Source organism: Hetaerina americana, unplaced genomic scaffold (genome assembly GCF_022747635.1).
Source record: "Hetaerina americana unplaced genomic scaffold, ioHetAmer1.1.p SCAF_4, whole genome shotgun sequence".
NCBI lineage: Eukaryota > Metazoa > Arthropoda > Insecta > Odonata > Calopterygidae > Hetaerina > Hetaerina americana.
Genome location: NW_027286985.1, coordinates 58,937,728 through 58,954,969, shown reverse-complemented (window position 1 = coordinate 58,954,969; position 17,242 = coordinate 58,937,728). Strand labels below are relative to the sequence as shown.

General features: G+C 40.7%; 1 protein-coding gene across 7 annotated transcripts in view; it reads right to left on the bottom strand.

Annotated features, from left to right (window-relative positions):
* The window catches only part of Glut1 (Glucose transporter 1), a 391,116-nt gene that overhangs the window by 55,268 nt on the left and 318,606 nt on the right, over positions 1–17,242 (bottom strand). For 4 of the 7 annotated variants that reach the window (XM_071590161.1, XM_071590163.1, XM_071590164.1 and 1 more), the window contains exon 1: positions 6,886–6,973. Coding sequence is in view for 2 of the 7 variants with exons in the window: in XM_071590166.1 (XP_071446267.1) it covers positions 12,651–12,665 (15 nt within the window). In the remaining 5 variants the exon portion in view is untranslated. Of the gene's footprint in view, positions 1–6,885; positions 6,978–12,650; positions 12,855–17,242 lie in introns of those variants that run through there. The other 3 variants (XM_071590166.1, XM_071590167.1, XM_071590162.1) reach the window with 2 other exon arrangements.

Here is a 17,242-nt window from a genome sequence, read left to right as displayed (position 1 = left end):
GCCTATTTAATTACAAAGGAGGCTTATAGAGGGTCTGCTCTTCCCTACAGAACATCTTGAAGATGGTTTTAATGTTTGAAGAGGAGAGACAATTTCAAAGGAAAGTAGAACTGGAGTTCCAGTCATTATTTTTACAAATTTGAAAAACACCACTGCTGCCTCTGAGAGAGGATAATAATATTCATAACATTAAGATTACTATCAGGACTATTGAAAATTTTATTCGATTTCATTCACACATAGAAAACGAAAAATTGAATGAAAGAAATATTTGGGCCCATTGGGTCCCATGAAACCCATGAAAACATGATTAACTGGATTATTCAAAAATCTATGTGAAGTATGTTCCTCATCCTCCTCATAATCCAGACCTAGACCCATGTAGTATCATCCTGCTTCCCAATTTGAAGAAACACCATTATACAAAGCGTTTTTCACCATCAGAAGCAAGTATAGGCAAACTGAATAGGTTTCAACTATCAACAGCTAGTGCTGATGCAATACTGGCATCAAATCAGTAAAACTTGTGCTGCATTAAGCTAACAATATAAAAAATCAAAATGTTTGCCCAATAAATCATTTGAATAAAACATTTATAACCACTCTGCATTGCACATCACTCACATAACATACTCATCCTACATGAGCTAATACTTAAATAGGATACAGGTTAAATAGTTTACCCGCTGTATTGGAGAGAGGCCAAATTATTCTATACATGCCTGCTGCCCAAAGGAAGAGATCAATAGATAGAGGGAGGCCTTCATGTTTAGACAGCAGGACACAACAAATTTGACATCAACATTGGTTTCTCAATCCACAGCATCATCTCTTGAATGAAGGTCATCAGTTAAGACTCCTATCCTAAATTAATACATAGGGAGATGAAAGGTACCACTCCTCCACAGAAACAACCCTCTCTTATCCTTCTTGAAAGAGTCTTCTCTTATCCCTTGCCCCGACTACTTTTCCTTGATCTCATTGTTCTATTTAATATTAAATAAATGTAAAATGATTATTTATCCCTGATTATGCAGCAGTGGCGTGAGACTAATTATAATACATCAATTTATTCCTTTGTGAAAAGCTAATCAACTTGAAATTCCAGTTAAAAACAAAATTCTAAAAATATTCAGACTCAAACATTAAGTGTCGGAGAGAAGTGGGGGAGGAGGTTTGCTTGTTGGAGTTATTTTGAAGAAGGGGGGAATCAAGGCTAATTTGGGAGGTTACCTCAAGGAGGAAACAAATTTCAACAGAAAACCAAATTCAAACGAAATAGAAGAATTATCATTTAGGCTGGCCTTAGGATGTCAAATAACTGCCACAGAACCAGAAAACCTTGTTGATGTAGGAAAAGGGGCTAATGGTTTGTTTAAATGGTTGATTTATTGCTAAAATTACAATTTTTTATACAATCATCATTTCTACTGGGAAATGAACAGGGCCTAAGTACATGCAATGTAGTTCACCAGTTTAGTTCTCTGTAGTCATTGTTCCAACAACCAAAAAAATACTCCACTCTAGCCTTTACACTGGTGGGCAAGGGACTTCCTACAAATATTCCAATTTACCAAATTATATATGCAAATAGTTCCAATAGCAATACTGAAAAATGTAAAAATAATGATGTGCTACACCTCAATACATGAATATTCCATCTAATAATTTCTACTATTGTTGTTAGATCATGTCTATGAAGAACACATAAATTAGCTAAAAGGCTTTCTAGAGATTATGTAGGTTGAATAACCATTGATCAATACCTCTAGGGGGAGGATTTTGAAATAATGGCTTTATGCTGGGGAAAAATCAACTCAATGTTTATTAAGTCCACAGGATATAAAGTTGAAGGGTGAACACAAATCAAAATGAGAGGAAAGCTATGCCTCTTCATATTAGCTACTGAGATGGGATCATCATTGCATAAGTGAGGAGGATGCCAAAAGATCTTTACCTCATGAACATCGATGCTCCACGTCTGCTCACACACAAAGTTTAAAAAAACCACGCAAGACCATGGGACCTTGAGGGAGGCACAACATCAAACCACTTGCAGGTTGTCTCCAAATCCTCATTACCACATCCTCCACCTATATTTAGCATTAAAATGACTGAAAGCATGCAAGTGAATTGATTATGGAACTTTTATTGGCTCCCTTGTCTACCTTCTCCATTCATACTATACATCTCTATGCCAGATAAATCCTTTATGTACCCATAAATGCTGTAAAGGTAAATGATCACCTACTGATTCCCTGTTGAAGCGACCTACCTAATGAAACTCTGGTGAGTGAATATTGAAATTTATATCGAAAAAAGGGGAGGGCAGAGAGGATAAAGACGAATTAACAATGTACAATTCTACCCAATCTTTACAACGGGAGAAGAGAATCTAACAAGCAAATAAAAATACATGTGTAACAATTTACTTGGGAAGGGTGGTCATTTGCCGTCATTTAAGAAATGTATAGGCTATGGAGGCAGTAAAGTAAAATTTCTAATCAGCAGGGTATTGACAAAAATGTTTTAAATGGAAAAATATGAGCATAATAAATGGAATAAAATAATATTTCTTTCATTGTTTTACCTATCATCACGTTCCAGTCAACATAATTAGCTGAAAAAGAAAGCTACCAATTTTTTTGAAGTATGTGGTTTTATCTCATGAAATGAAAGTAATTACCAGCTGGAATAGAGGTAAGATGTCTATTATAAAATCTAGCCTCAGCAGTGAAAATGACCCTGTCTGGTGAGTAAATGTACACTGTGGACACAGAAGTGAGAATTGATGATAAATAAATTATCAAGGGTTCCAACCAACCTTCAAAAGCAGAGGAGAGAGAAACTTGCATGCAAGCAAAGTATGTTACAATTCTCTTGGCATGGGTGCATTGAAGTCATTCAAGGCACACAGAGGCTGTGGGGGTTGTAAGGCATGCTCAATTCTACAGAGGAGGATGCCTGGAGGTGGCAGACCAAGCAAATGTTGAGCACTACACTGGAAAGGATACCATAACATACTCGTATCTGAATATTTTCCTCAATTTATTTCATTTAGAAAGTCAAAAACCCTAGGTTCACTCAGTAAAGGACAAATTTCCCAGTGGTGGTTAGCTGGCTTGATTTACATTTGAGGATCAGTAAGATTATCAAGATCAAGGAAGACATTACCTTAAATGATATTAAATTGGCTAAGGATAAGAAGAGGAGAAATGAGAACTGTAGAAAAATGTATTAGTCATCGATTGAATGCCCTCAAGTTTGGTCGATGCAGGTTGTAGTTAATTCTTCACTGGGCCATATGAAGTGAAAATACCAATGGATCTGACATGTGCTGTCCTCTCACTCACTGCCAGTAAAGTCTGATGGACAACTTCAAATCAGATAGTGTAGTGCATATGCTACCTCAAACAAATGGGAGTGAATCTAGATCATAGATATTTGTTAGCACAGCATCCATAATGTGGAATAAGGTGGGAGGAAATACTCCTTTAAAGCACTTCATGGGACTGATGGATTATTTTTTATAATGAAGATAAATAAATATACTTGACAACAACTCTCTGAGTTTTATCATGGCTTGATGAAGCTAACCATCACAACCATGAGAAAAAGGTCAATGTCTAGAGGTAACTATGTACCTGTCATTAAGTCTCCAATGGAATTGCAATGTTGTGCACATTTTAAAGTTTGCTCTAGGGAACCATGAGAGATATACACACCCCAGAAATAATACTAAGGGTTATTCTGTGATCAGCCTAATTCCAATATGACCACAACTTCATTCACTACCAATGATGAAATTCAGCTCCATCATACATGAGAATAATTGAAAAAAAATCCTCACAAACTGTTTTCCAGTAAATAAGCACCACACAAAAATGAACCTGTCATCAAGGTGAAATCTTATGTTTTGTGCCATGTTAGGATCTTTACCCTTGAATTTTTTCAGAATATTTCACAAATGTAAAATTAACTTAAAGGATAAAAATATCTTAAAAATGTGAAAGTGCTGATTTCCATACGTAAAACAAAAAACTTTGGCAGGATTAGCTTCTGTGTAATGAAGTAATTTTTTAGATTAGTTTATAGTCCCTGGGCGGGCAATTCTATATTTAAAATCAGAGGACTTGGATATCCTTCTTTTTAAGAGACCAAAGATACTTTATTACAAATATGAAGAAAATTATATACCTATTGGCTACAGTTTGACTGTTTAGTAACAAATCTTTCCACTCTACTCTTTGAACATGATATCAAGTTTTGTGCAACAGTATTGTTAGACGAAAAGTGCACAGTTACTTCCTAGTCTGGAATGGCACTGTGTTTTATATATTAACTACATATTATACACTCAACATGCACATTTTAGCTCAAGCATTCTCTATATTTGCTCTCATTAAGGCTAATAATGAGTATGTAAATGAAATTTTCCAAGTAATTTCCAGTTTGAGCATTCATTTTTTTTTACATAGCTTTTACTTTATTCATCTTCATTATTCTGACATCACCTGGCCCTGAATGATAATTTCCTAAATGTACATATCTGTTTTCAGAAGGAAGGATCTAAGGAATCAGTAGTACTTCCAGCTGCTGATTGGGGAATCTTGGTTTCAAATTGGGGTGATTTCTCAGAAAACTCTGGTCGTGTGGTTTTCTGGGAACCCATTTAATTGGGAAATCTTGGTTTACACAGGGAAAGGAATTTTCAAGAGCACACACGAACTTCACATACCTAACATATATGATGTACTGTATAGACAAAATCCCTATCACCTTCTCCTCCAATTTTTAACTAACAAATCAACCTTCATACTGTTACATTACCGGCTATCTTCACTTCAATACTTCAAACTGGTGCTGTATAGATGATTTTCACCTAATTACAACTTGAAACAGATGAGGGAAGTTGTGCATTTAGAGAGAAATGGGGAGGGAAACACATACAAAGGTTGAAGTATGATGAAGGGGGAGGCAATGGCATTGATAATCATAATAATAATAGCAACAATGCTGGGGATAATGATGGCAAGGGATGGGGAAGACAAAGAGGCAGCCAACAAGAGGGTGGCAAGAGCAAAATTCTTCAGCCAAGGGGGAAAGAGGGAGAATGTGATCACTTTGGCTGCACCAGGCTGTGGCGGAAGGAATAAGGTGGGGAAGGCACATTGGTGGTTGAGGATAAGAGAAACAAAGTATAAACAAAAACATGGATCCACAAAAGAAGAAGAGGGCTGCAAAAGAAAGTGAGAAAGTGTCTCAAACAACAATAACAGCAGAGCACACCATCGTTTCACTTAGCCAAGGCACTCCTCCCACTTGCACGGGGGGACAGAACTCATGAGCTCAGAACTCACACACACGCAGCCAGGGAAAATGGCGGCGGGCCGCACTGAGCCCACATTATTCCATCAAACGCTTTCAAGAAAAATGGCCTTTCCAGGAATCTAAGGCATTCACGTTATCCATCAATTCAGTTCATTTCAGTTCGGACCGCCACCACCCCAGTTATAGGGCTGTGAGGCCAAAGGGCTGGTCATCATCAGGATGAGAGATGCCATTTGGCGACAACAGCAAACCTTTGTCAAATTTTGACACATCAGTTTGTCTCACAATTACCCATCATTCTTACAGGGGAGATAGTAAAGAGAATCATTATCATACATGGGGGTCAATTTCTTAAGGTGAGATGAAACACTATGAGATGAAGCTCCACATAGAAACAGCCTAAAAGAATGCCTATAGGATATTATTTACAAGGAACACTATTGCTTTATTGGCTAGGTTATTGATGGCATAAAATGTGCATGTGCCATGGAGGATCACCTCTTTGTTTTCTACCTAAAATGTTGCCCTAATATATTAAGGGTATCCTAAGACTTTAAGATATTATTCTACACTTCTCTAATAATGCCTATAGTGTGATCCTACTAGCTTGTGCCAATGATATTCCTGGGACATTCCACCCATGAAACCAAAGATCTATCTCGCATCAGGGATGCAGCTGATGTGATTAGCTACATTAAAAGCTTTCTTTTATTTTGAAACTTTAGTTGTATCTTCAGAATTTTGTCTATTTTATAGACTTTTTCTGTGATCACTGAAAGTAGTCTTTTTGCATTGATAATGGCATCAGCACATGTGCTATGAAATTTGTAGAAGGAACCTATTTTAAGTGAAAATTCCTTTCTTGGAAAATATGCACAATTACAAAATACAGGGACTAGAGAACTAAACCTTGTAAGTGAAGTATGATGACATTATAAAACAGCATCTTTGTGGACTGTCAGATTTAGTTAACAGGTTTCAACCAATCAGTTGAAAGTGAATATTTATTTAAAAATAATGCTGGAATATGATCATATGAAGGCTGTGATAATGCTTAACATTTTCTAAAATAATGGCACAGTAACATTTCAGGACTGAGTCTAGAACATTTTTGGGAAGTCGTCTTGTGATTCACAACCACTCACTTCATCCAAAACATCCAACCCTTCCACAGCAAGAACATTCAGGATTTTAAGAGTGAGTGGATGTTTTAATGGGTAATCGATTCTCTGTGTCATTTGCTCCACGGAGGTCTCCCCTGCCTGGATGTCCTACTGCATCCACCTAACATGGTGTACTCAAAGGGAATTTAACTGCTTTAAATGGGTGGCAAAGGGCATTCATTGAAGGGGGAAGAGCGAAAACAGAAGAGGGGGCTGCTCACCTCCTAGACGATGACCTCCTAGGTTTTCCAAAATCCTCTCCGTGCAGGAGGAAAGGAGGGAGAGTGGATGGGTGTGGGGTTTCAGGGGTTTTGGAAGAAGAAGAGTATTGAGAGAGAGAGAGAGAGAGATAGAGAGAAAGGAGTTGAATAGAAAGAGAGAGGGCTCTCACCTGACGAGCAGCTCCCTGAGAGTGGCCTCGTCCTCCTCGCCATTGTCCTCTGCGTCGCTCACCTTCCGTCCGTAGGCGCGGGGCCGCGGCTGTCCGTGCCGCGGCAGCGAGTGCGTCGAGTGTGTGGGCCGCAGGGCGCCGTGTGGGGGCGGTCGGTGGAGGATTCGCGAGCCGGGAGAGGCGGCGCCGCAGGTCAGCTCGAGGGGCCCACCGTGGCCCTCGACGTCCGAGAGCGGCCCCCCGCCGGGGGCCACCGCGGCGTCCAGCAGGCATGACGACGATGAAGAGGGCGGGGGCGAGGAGGCCCCGCCGGAGGGCGAGGCGGGCCCTCCGCCGTGGCGGTCCCTGAGCAGGAGCAGGAGGGGCGGCGGGGGCGGGGGCGGCGGGGGTGGGGCGGGCGGCGGGGGCGGGTGGTGCAGCAGGTGGTGCAGATGGAGGTGGTGCAGGTGGTGGAACTGGTGCAGGAAGGGGCCATCGCCCTGTGGCGGGCGGTGGGGCCCCAGCAGCTCGTCCCCCGCCGCGCCCCCCTCCCTCTCCAGATGCAGCCGGTGGTGGTGAAGGTGGTGTAGGTGGTCGAATCCCCCGAGGTCCTCCTCCTCCCCCTCCCCTTCCTCCTCCTCCTCTTCGTCCTCCTCGTCCTCCTCCTCCTCCTCGTCCTCCTCTTCCTCGTCCTCCTCTTCCTCTTCCTGCTCCTCCTCCCCTTCCTCCTCCTCTTCTTCTTCTTCCTCCTCCTCCTCGTCCTCGCCCTCGTTCCCCTTCTCGTCCCCCTCCTCGTCCCTCTCCTCCTCCTCTTCCTCCTCCTCCTCCTCCTCGCCTCCCCCCTCGCCCTCCCGTCCCCGCCCCACCTGCGCCTGCTGCTGCTCCGTGGGCGGGGGCGGTGGCGGAGGGGGTGGCGGCGGGCTGTCCTCCACTTCCAGGGCCGCCCGATGCTCCCCACCACCCCCTCCCCCCGCCGCCACCCCCTCCGCCCCCACCACGACGACCCCCTCGCCCGGGAGATGGCGCACCGCCAGGGGGGCCGCCAGGGGGGGCGGGGGCGACGGCGGGGGTGACGGCACGCCCCTCGAGGGCGGCGACTCGGGCGAAGAGGTGCGCAGGTGCGGGGACCTTCTCATGGGCCTCACCGCTTTGGTCTCGCCCATTCTCCGGCCTGGAGATTCAAACGACCGCGAGCATCATCCCCACCCGAATCCCCGTCGCGGAAGAGATTTCAATGGGCGACGACCAGTATCGAGGGGGGTTGGTAGGTGGGAAGGTGGTGAGAGGGGGTGGGAAGAAGAGAAACAGAGAGAGAAAGAGAGAAAGCGTATGAGAGAGTCAGAGAAAGAAAACGGAGGGCTCAAGTGCTAAAGATGTTAGCGTGGAGAAATAGTTAATTGTTAACGGCCTTTAGTACCCCTCGGATGGTCGCGGCGATGGTTGGAACGCCTCCGAGGAAAATTATTCAAAAAAGTTGTAGTAAGTAGTTTGAATAATTTACCTCTGAGCCATTATCTTTGATAAGGCAATGTCATGTTCGCAAAAGTTTTTAAACAGAAAAAAAGGAGTCATATTTTTCACTCCTCACATGATGTCGTTGAATGATCATGCACCAGCAAAAGATTTCCCTTTGCTACATACTCTTCAAAACCCATTTCTAAATTAACACTCACTATAATGAGCAAATTGAATTCCTGCATGTCAAACCTAAAAATATACCACAGCGGTATTCACCGCCTTTGTATTCTAGATAATCATGCAGAAAATATATAGTTTCTTGTTTGTGGTTTATTTCACGGTTTCGTGGACAAATACGTACATTTAAATGCAATCGTTTATCGCCTTATCACAAAAGGCCACACTTAGAAATAATTCGTGGTGGAGTCACAGGGAAATTTATTTGTAACCAATCAACATCATCAGTGCGTATTCAATCACTTTTAATAGGTGAATCTCAATTATTGGATAGGTCGTAAACCATTCACTAGAAGCCATATACGCTCACCCATCCTTCGAGTTTAGGCGCGACCATTCATAGGGATAAATTGGCTATTCCTCGGACTAGCGTAAATAAAATCACCTGTACATTACGATAAAATGCAGCCTCCCAATTCCGCTTTCTTTAACTCCACCTTAGAAGCCGAGCTATGAGAAATTCTTGTCTGCTTGTCTGATAATCTGGACAGTCCTGTTCTAGACCATTAACGTCTTTTTAAAAAATAAAATCACCAATTGAGACACTATCTTCATAGTACTGCAACCGAGTAAGTTTTCTCTTCAATTCCCAGGGTCGATTGCTCCAGTTTTGTCCGCGCTATGATAAACGCCATGGGAATCAGCACCTTTCCAGGAAGATGATCCACGTGATTCTAGGTGAAAGATGTCAAGATTATCCGAGAAAATAAATGCAAGCACATTCATATTTTTTATGGCCAATTAATGGGCTTATCTCTAGCTACAGCTTCTTATTTTGGGCGAGAACCATGGGTGTTGCACACATTTATGGAATCTTGGAAGTACATTCTTTAACTCTGATATTCCATTAAAAGTAGGTCGTGGTAGTCCAGAGGTAGACCGTTAGACTACTGACGGAGGGCTCGGGTTCGATTACCGGGCAAGCCTCTCTCGGAACCTGCAGCTCCATCCAAGCTATGTTAATTTTCGGTTACCAGATCTTCCTGGGAAACCATAACCGGCACAGGGATTGGAACCCCCCCTAGCCTGATGTGAGAATTTCACACGTCATCGGGCTGGGTGAATTTCATCACCGACCTTCGGGTTGATTACTAAGTTTATGGTTTTCTATTCCATTTCAACGAAATTAAGTGCGTTTAATTAATGAATTTCTCATTGGACGCATACAAACAACCTTTCTCAGTTCCCGCGACCAGGAAGTAAGATTAAATAAATGTATCTCAGTCGAAGGATGGAAAAAACGCAAGATTTCCTCCGCAACACAATTCAAATTTAAAATATTTACAATCGTCCACTGCAGTCTCACTGATTGAAGCTTCTGGAACGGTTTATTAAGAATTCCATTCCGTTTACTCGCCATCGTGCCCCATCTTTTACAAACTTTGATTCGTGATGAGTTGACATATACGCTTGGAATGCCGTTATTACAGGCTTGTAGAACAATATCTTGTTATAAATCGTGTCTGGAGTCCAATAAAACTGTCTGATGTCGTTAATACTATATTCCTGCCTTCTTCACGATTCTATTGGAAGCAACCAAACTATGGTTCTCATACGTGAACCTAAATTGCGTCTCTTAAAAGGATTCTTCTTCCCCCATTCTCTAATAATAATCAACGCAATTTAAAATCCAACCACTCTGCCCGTCACTTATCTTTAGTTTTAGATTTCTTTAGTTTTGCCTGAAAAATGTCATATTTTCAAACTTGCTGTTCTTAGTATGATTGTGTTTAAATCATTACTGTGCGTGATAATTAAGCTGGATGGAGACATCACTGTTGCCAATGACGATAGAATCGCTTCGCTAGTTTTATATTTGCACATTGGAAATATGAGAACCTCACAATCTCATGAGAATGTTGTGACTTCGCAGATAAGGACACTTTTAGAGTATTCGCGAAAATGAATGCCGACGGCAGACGTTTAATGAAATAGGAACAACCATTACAATGTGGCATACGTTGTAACCATTTGATAACAATATATTTGCGAATAAATGAACGAAATCAGAAGTATCATATGCTGTTACCTAGGCCTTCTTTAGGTAAATCATTTACTTAGATCTTTCTTAATTCGGACTTCAAAAATAGCAAATAGACTTCGTAAATTCTGCTAAATAAATAAATCATGACAAAACAGTCGTGTAGGCAAATAAGCGTGAATAATAGCATTGAGGCCTTATACACACAGGCTCTTAAGCCATCGAGAATAGGCTTTTGAATGGCATTAACGCAGGTAGAAAGTACGAGGAACTGAAGGAAGAAGTAAAGGAGGAGAGATAGTTCGAGCTACGGAGTACATAATAGTTGTTAGGGGCCGCCAACAACTATTACTAATTAACTAAAATATTACTAACTAATACATTACTAACTAAAAACTATGACTAACTAAAGATAGTCTATTGAACGATTAATTGATAATACGGAGGAAGATTTTAGTACAGCGGAATATTAAAGAAACGGCGAATTAATAAAGAAATCAAACCGTCAATGAACGTTTCCCCCCTCTTCGGTACGCATAAAGATATTCTTGAAGCATATTGGTCAAAGTTCAGCAAAAGTCGTTCTCGTTAAAAAATTAATCTAACCACCTTATGTTATCGTTAACACCGATAGGTAGAACTTGTACGCATCAATCAGGGACCGCTTTCTAACAGTTCCAAGCAAGTTAAGAAGGCCTTGTAATATTCTCATTTGGAATGTGCTGATGGTAAATACATGGTGCAGCCCTTGTTACTTGCCTATACAATATATTATGCAAATTTGAAAGTTTTGTATTATATTTAAGATCGTTTTTAGAGAACAATTATTACAAAATAACTCCTTTGGGAAACCTAATTTCAAAATATGCGGCAAGAAATTTCGGGTTATGCCAGCTTTTGGGAAAATTGCGATCAGGCCCTGGCGGCAGGACAGGAACTCGTCTTCCTACCCTGAATACGTGCATTTCGCGCGTTCCAGGGTTTAGTACCAGCCATGCCTATGAAAAAGATCTCCGTACGTGTCGATTTTTGTAATGAATATTTACTGTTAGAAATCCAACGGAAAGGAACTCATATTGGTGACACCAAGACGTTTTGAAATTCCTGGTGGACCATATTCAAGAGTAATGTGACAGAAAAGTTCATCGCAATAGCGGTCTCTCACTTCGGGCAGCGAAATTATAAGGATAGAGACATTTTAACTTTTGAGGTTAACTATTTTTCCCTACTAAGTTTCAGGCAAAACATTTTAATTTAAAAACGACCGAAGGAAGAGACTTGTTAGCGCTCACTGATATATTTCCATTCAAAAATTCGTCCATTATATCATTTTTAGACTAATTTCCACCATAAATTGTCATAAAATAGAGCAGGGTGAGAAAAAGTTGTATGGACCACATATCGATTTTCGCTATGTTGTCGTGATATTCCGCAAAGTAACCCCTGAGAACATTCTGAACTTGCGATCCTGTTTTACCGTGTTATTAATGGCAATAGTTCAAAATTGGTGTCGACAAAGGTACAAAGACAGTACTCTAGGTTTCAGAAAAAATGCCAGTTAGACCGCTATTGCGCCTTTCGATTTCCCAAAGGGCCAGTTCATCATCACATTAACCAGGTCACGCCATTAAAGCGAACAAGGAGCGCCAGTGGGGTTGCATACGCGAGCGTTGAAGAGCACTTGGAACATGATCGAATTCGCCGCTGCATCAAAGTCGACAAAACGCTGTTTTCCGTCGGTCGTGGAAACGAAGGCGGGGTTTGGAGGAGGGGGTTAAAGGTCGTTTGCGTCGAGAGGGGAAATGGTATGACCCCGCCAGGAAGCTAAGCAAAGGGAGGAGAGACCGGGGACGTGAAGTGTCGGTCATCAAAAATCGCACAGCACCATTCACGTGCGTCCCCAAATCAACAAAAGAAAAACAAGCGAGCTCCGAAAAGCGATACGATCAGGCACTGGACCGACTTTGGTCCCGAGGGATTCAGGGATATTATTTTCATTTCCACGGATGCATTTGATTTTCACAGCACGTGGCTGTCCACGAGAGTGGTCGGGGGAGACGAGAGAGAGCACCGCTCTCTCTCTCCTCTTCCTTCACTCTTTCTCCCTCACCTGAGATTCCGCCATTTCCTGGCTCTGTGGTCTCGCCTCCGAGTTCAGCGTTGAGGGGGCCCTCTGGGGGCCTCGGCTAGAGCGGCGACCGCTCTCCGGATGTGACCTCGACTCCTGGATCCTATGCGCCCCCACTAAGAGAGGGCCGGCGGCTACGACGCCCTGTCGACGACCTGAAGGCTTCCTCCTCCTCCTCGGCGAAATCTGTTCGCGAGGGAAAAGAATGGGGGAAGAGGGTTTAAATACATAGTCATCATGGAACCATCATTTCCAAAAGTTTGCCGGCAGTTTCCGGCACGCCGTGAATTGGGGAAAGGTGTGTAAACTTTGCTGTCATGCCATGGCTGGCAGGCACTCTCTCAGAACAACCAGAAATTAACACCGGCCATGTGACTGCTAGCCACAGTGAGTACATGCAGAATGAAGATTTTCACCTTTCTCCAATTCTTGGCAGACCTGAGACTGTCTACAAACCCCTAAAAATTGTACATTCATATTAACCGTAGATTTATTACAGACTAAATGTCGCAATTCTGGTCATTTTATCTAAGGAAAGGAATCTCAGGAAGAGTTGGGAACGTATGAAAAAATGTATGGATTTGGAAATGGGAAAATTGATGGAATCGAAAGAATTACGCTAAAAGAGGACATCATGGGGGAAATGATTGAAAGAAAGTAATTTTACAGTTTTCATTTAACTTACTGTGAAGAAAGCATGTGCGATAAATCTACGTTAATCTAATCCGTTGAGCATTATGCTCCTGAGTTGAAATAGTTTTTATATATGAAATATTATCTAAAAAAAGATTTTAAAGAGCTGTAAATTGAAAACTCATATGTGATAAACGAGGGGAAATAATGAATAATAATTGTCACACTTTGAATTGCTCGAGTGAGGTGCCTATTTCCGGTTATTTAATCAACGGCTGAGTTGAAGTTCCATTACACACTGCCTCTAAAACTGACTTCCTTACATTCTGGCTTTAATAGGGGCGCTCCGTTGTCAAACATCCTTAAAACTATAAAAAATATGATGCGGCCAGCATAAAACTGCCTTCGTACTTTTAGCATCCTTATTTTTGTGGAAAAAAAAACAAATTTATGGGATATAAATTTATGGAATACAAATTTATGGGACACGAAAGACCGATATTCCCGACTGGTCTCGAACGAGACGAGCCTCTTGCTGCCAAAAAAAAGCGCTGTAATCAAAGCCCAGAATTTAGGGCATGCAACGCCAGATCCTGTAACAGCCACAGCAGCTGATATGGGAGTGACTGCCCAAAATGTACATCACATGCATCCGTGTGTGGCTCATACTAACGCTCAAGGGATCAAAATGAAACAGAAACTTAAAGAGAACGGACGGATAGGAATCCTTGTATACGAAAAAAGGCCATAAAATCTAGATAAACTTCTAAATCAAGAAGGCTGATTTGTCCAGGCATTACAAATGATTCAAGATATTCAGAGCAAACAAAGATATGTCCATTTTTCAGACCAGGAAATCCATGGAAAACATTATATTCTGAATTAAAGAGAAAAAAAATACCGGTACGATTTTTTTTCGTTTAGATTAAAACATGTTGAAGGCTTAGGTCGATTGAAATTTTATGCATATATTTTTTACTTTATTTTGAAGCCATTTATATTCGTTCAAAAGTCAGTTTTCAATAGTATAGCCTCGTGGAATTCATGCGTTGCACGCACCTTGGTGGTGTACGTGTGTAATGTTGGGTCAAGAATGAATTAAAATAACTTGAGCCAATTATCCGACAATAGACTGAAAAGATAGCAGACAATTTTATCATTACAGCCACTAACTATTTGCTCAACAATCACACTGACGTATTTAAATACAGATTTGTTCTCTTTACTCAATTTATCGTCCCAAATACATTCAGGAAACGAGTCAGAAAAGATGTGGGAAACGGCCAAATGCTGGTTCTTTAAGAGCAAAATGACGACATTGTTACGGGCAGTTTAAATAAGACCATTTTTTCCGGAGCGTCGTCACCCAAACATCACGCAAAAGGGAAACCCCTCAAACACTAAATGGGCCATCGAGCGACAAAATAATATCACAGAAAATAACGACAAAGTTGCCCCAAAACATCAGAGGCGGAAAAACCGCAGCTCCAGAAGAAATACCAGGTTGAATATTGATGCAAAGCTAACATTTTTTTGAAGGCAGGAAGGTGAAAACTTGTTTACGTACTTTAAAAATTGTTATTGCCTATTACGGAAATAGTAGAAAATACAATCTTAGATTTTAAAAAGCGGACGGAGAAAAGCCATACATTTATTTCAAAGTAAATGATAAAAAAATGGACAGGAAAAGCTATGTTTACCAAGGTTATCATGGATTAGTCCGAATAAATTCTTTGGACATCGCTGAACTTCCGAGATTCCGTAGGAATGATAATCTGGCAAGTTATACCTCCTAATAAGAAACATCTTTTTCACTAGCGGAATTTAATAAAATCTCTCAAAGAAAAACATTCCATCTGGATTCTTTTCAGATAAATCCGTTATTTTAGTTATGAAAATGGCACTTTTTTATTACCATTATGATAAAACTAGGTCAATAGTATTATCATAAAAGAGCTGTTTGAATGCACAGGTAATCGCTGAAAAACATAGATTTGGCAAAAGTCGTATTTTTACCAAAATATTTTGTGTATTAAATACCGGCTGATTTCAAATATGAGGATCTAATTTTATTATAACTTATCGAATAAATATGTGCCTAGTACCAAAATCTTATCACTAAATATTTTGTAACACTACTTTAGAGGAAACGTATATACTTTTACCGGTTCGCCGATGTTTGTACGACTATTCCAGATGATACGGCCAACTACTGAGTTATTATAGCATTGTTAATACCTTCCTGGAAATATTAGCAATATTAATGTTTGATTTTAGGAATGGATCCGATTGATATGAAAATGCACGGATAGGCATTTCCGGGAAGGGCCATCAATTAACACTTAAACCTATGGACACGGGGGGGGGGGAGACATAAAGCATAGCGGACCAAGTCAAATACTAGAAAATACTCCAAAATCGGATCTAACATGGGGAAATTCATCAAAAGAACGAGGTGAAAATAAAATAAGAGGCGTTGGTACCCATTCATTAAACCTCAGCGTCGACATACGGAATTGGGACCCATTTTCGATACTGAGCCAGATGCCGAGGAAAGAAAATCGTTATGAACGAACAGAAAAAAACGAAATGATCATTGGGAATCCTGTGTTGAGAACTAATTACGAAGCAAGGAGATTAATTGCAGTTCTAAAAATGCTCTATAAATACAAATCGTATTTATTAGTTTAATATTACACAGAGGAAATTATTCTATCCCGTATAGCATTCGTAGGCGAGATATTCTGTTAGGAGAAGTTAAGGAGATATTCTAGGTATACCGACTGGCCCAGAATGATTGGAGGAAACCATTATCCCTCGCACATTGTGTGATCACAAAAGTGTAAAACATCACGTAGGACAGTTAGAACGATTAGTCGGAAGTACGATGCTTTCAAATGATATCAAACACTAACAGCCCTAATGGCTTCTAACATAGCTCCTCGTTCCACAAGCTCTTCTGACGATATACACACTCACTGGTGTAAAAAAAACAACAAATAGATATTAGGTGAATATTGTCAATGTGTATATAAATGTGCATAATTTCATTTAATTAATTTAATTGTTTTTTTGTAAGGGTAACTCCTATATTTTTTTGCAGGTGTACTGTTAGCAGTCTAACTTCCGTGCACTCTTTGATTACCATGGATTCGGACTAGTTCTTTCAAATTCAGTGAGTCCCTCCATTTCATTTTCTCTCGTGCACATTCAACATTTGGTTTCTAGGGTTTTCTCATGCTCTCTCCCGTAGAAAGAGGTTATGATGAATGTCTCGTCATGAAAATTCTTCATGTCACTGCTATCTTGAGACGAACACATTCTCTTAACTCCAATTGGAAAGGTAAAGCAAACCTTTGAGAATCATCACCTGAACATTTGCTCAATTTCTTTTCAATTCTGGAGGTACACGAAAGTTTGACGATATTTAAAAAAAATCATTCATCACTCTGTCAAAAAAATTAATTTAGTGGGGGTAAGGGCACAGTAAACGTTATATAATATTATGTTAAAAGAACCCGAGGGTATAAATAAGGAAGCAGTTCATCAAAAACTTTGTAAGGAGAATGGTATTTTATGGATAAGAAACATGGAACACTGGAAAAGTAAACCAGTGTAGAATAGAGGCCTTTGAAAAATGGTGCTGGCAGAGAATTTTGGAAATTAAATAAACGGGCAAAGTGAGGCACGAGGAAGAATGTTGAAGAGCAGAGGAGGAAAGGAACTTTGCAGTAAAGAAGACCTTGATGAATTGGACACACCTTGAGGTACAATGGATTAGTTAGAAACATAATATGTAAGGGAAAACTGTAGGGGAGATTCCGCGAGGAAGGCCAAGGAAAGAGTACATAGGACAAATTAATAAAGAAGTAAAATAGAGATGATATCAGGGGGTATGGAAATTAACGCTCAACACTGAAGAAAGGGGGAGTAGGGAAACC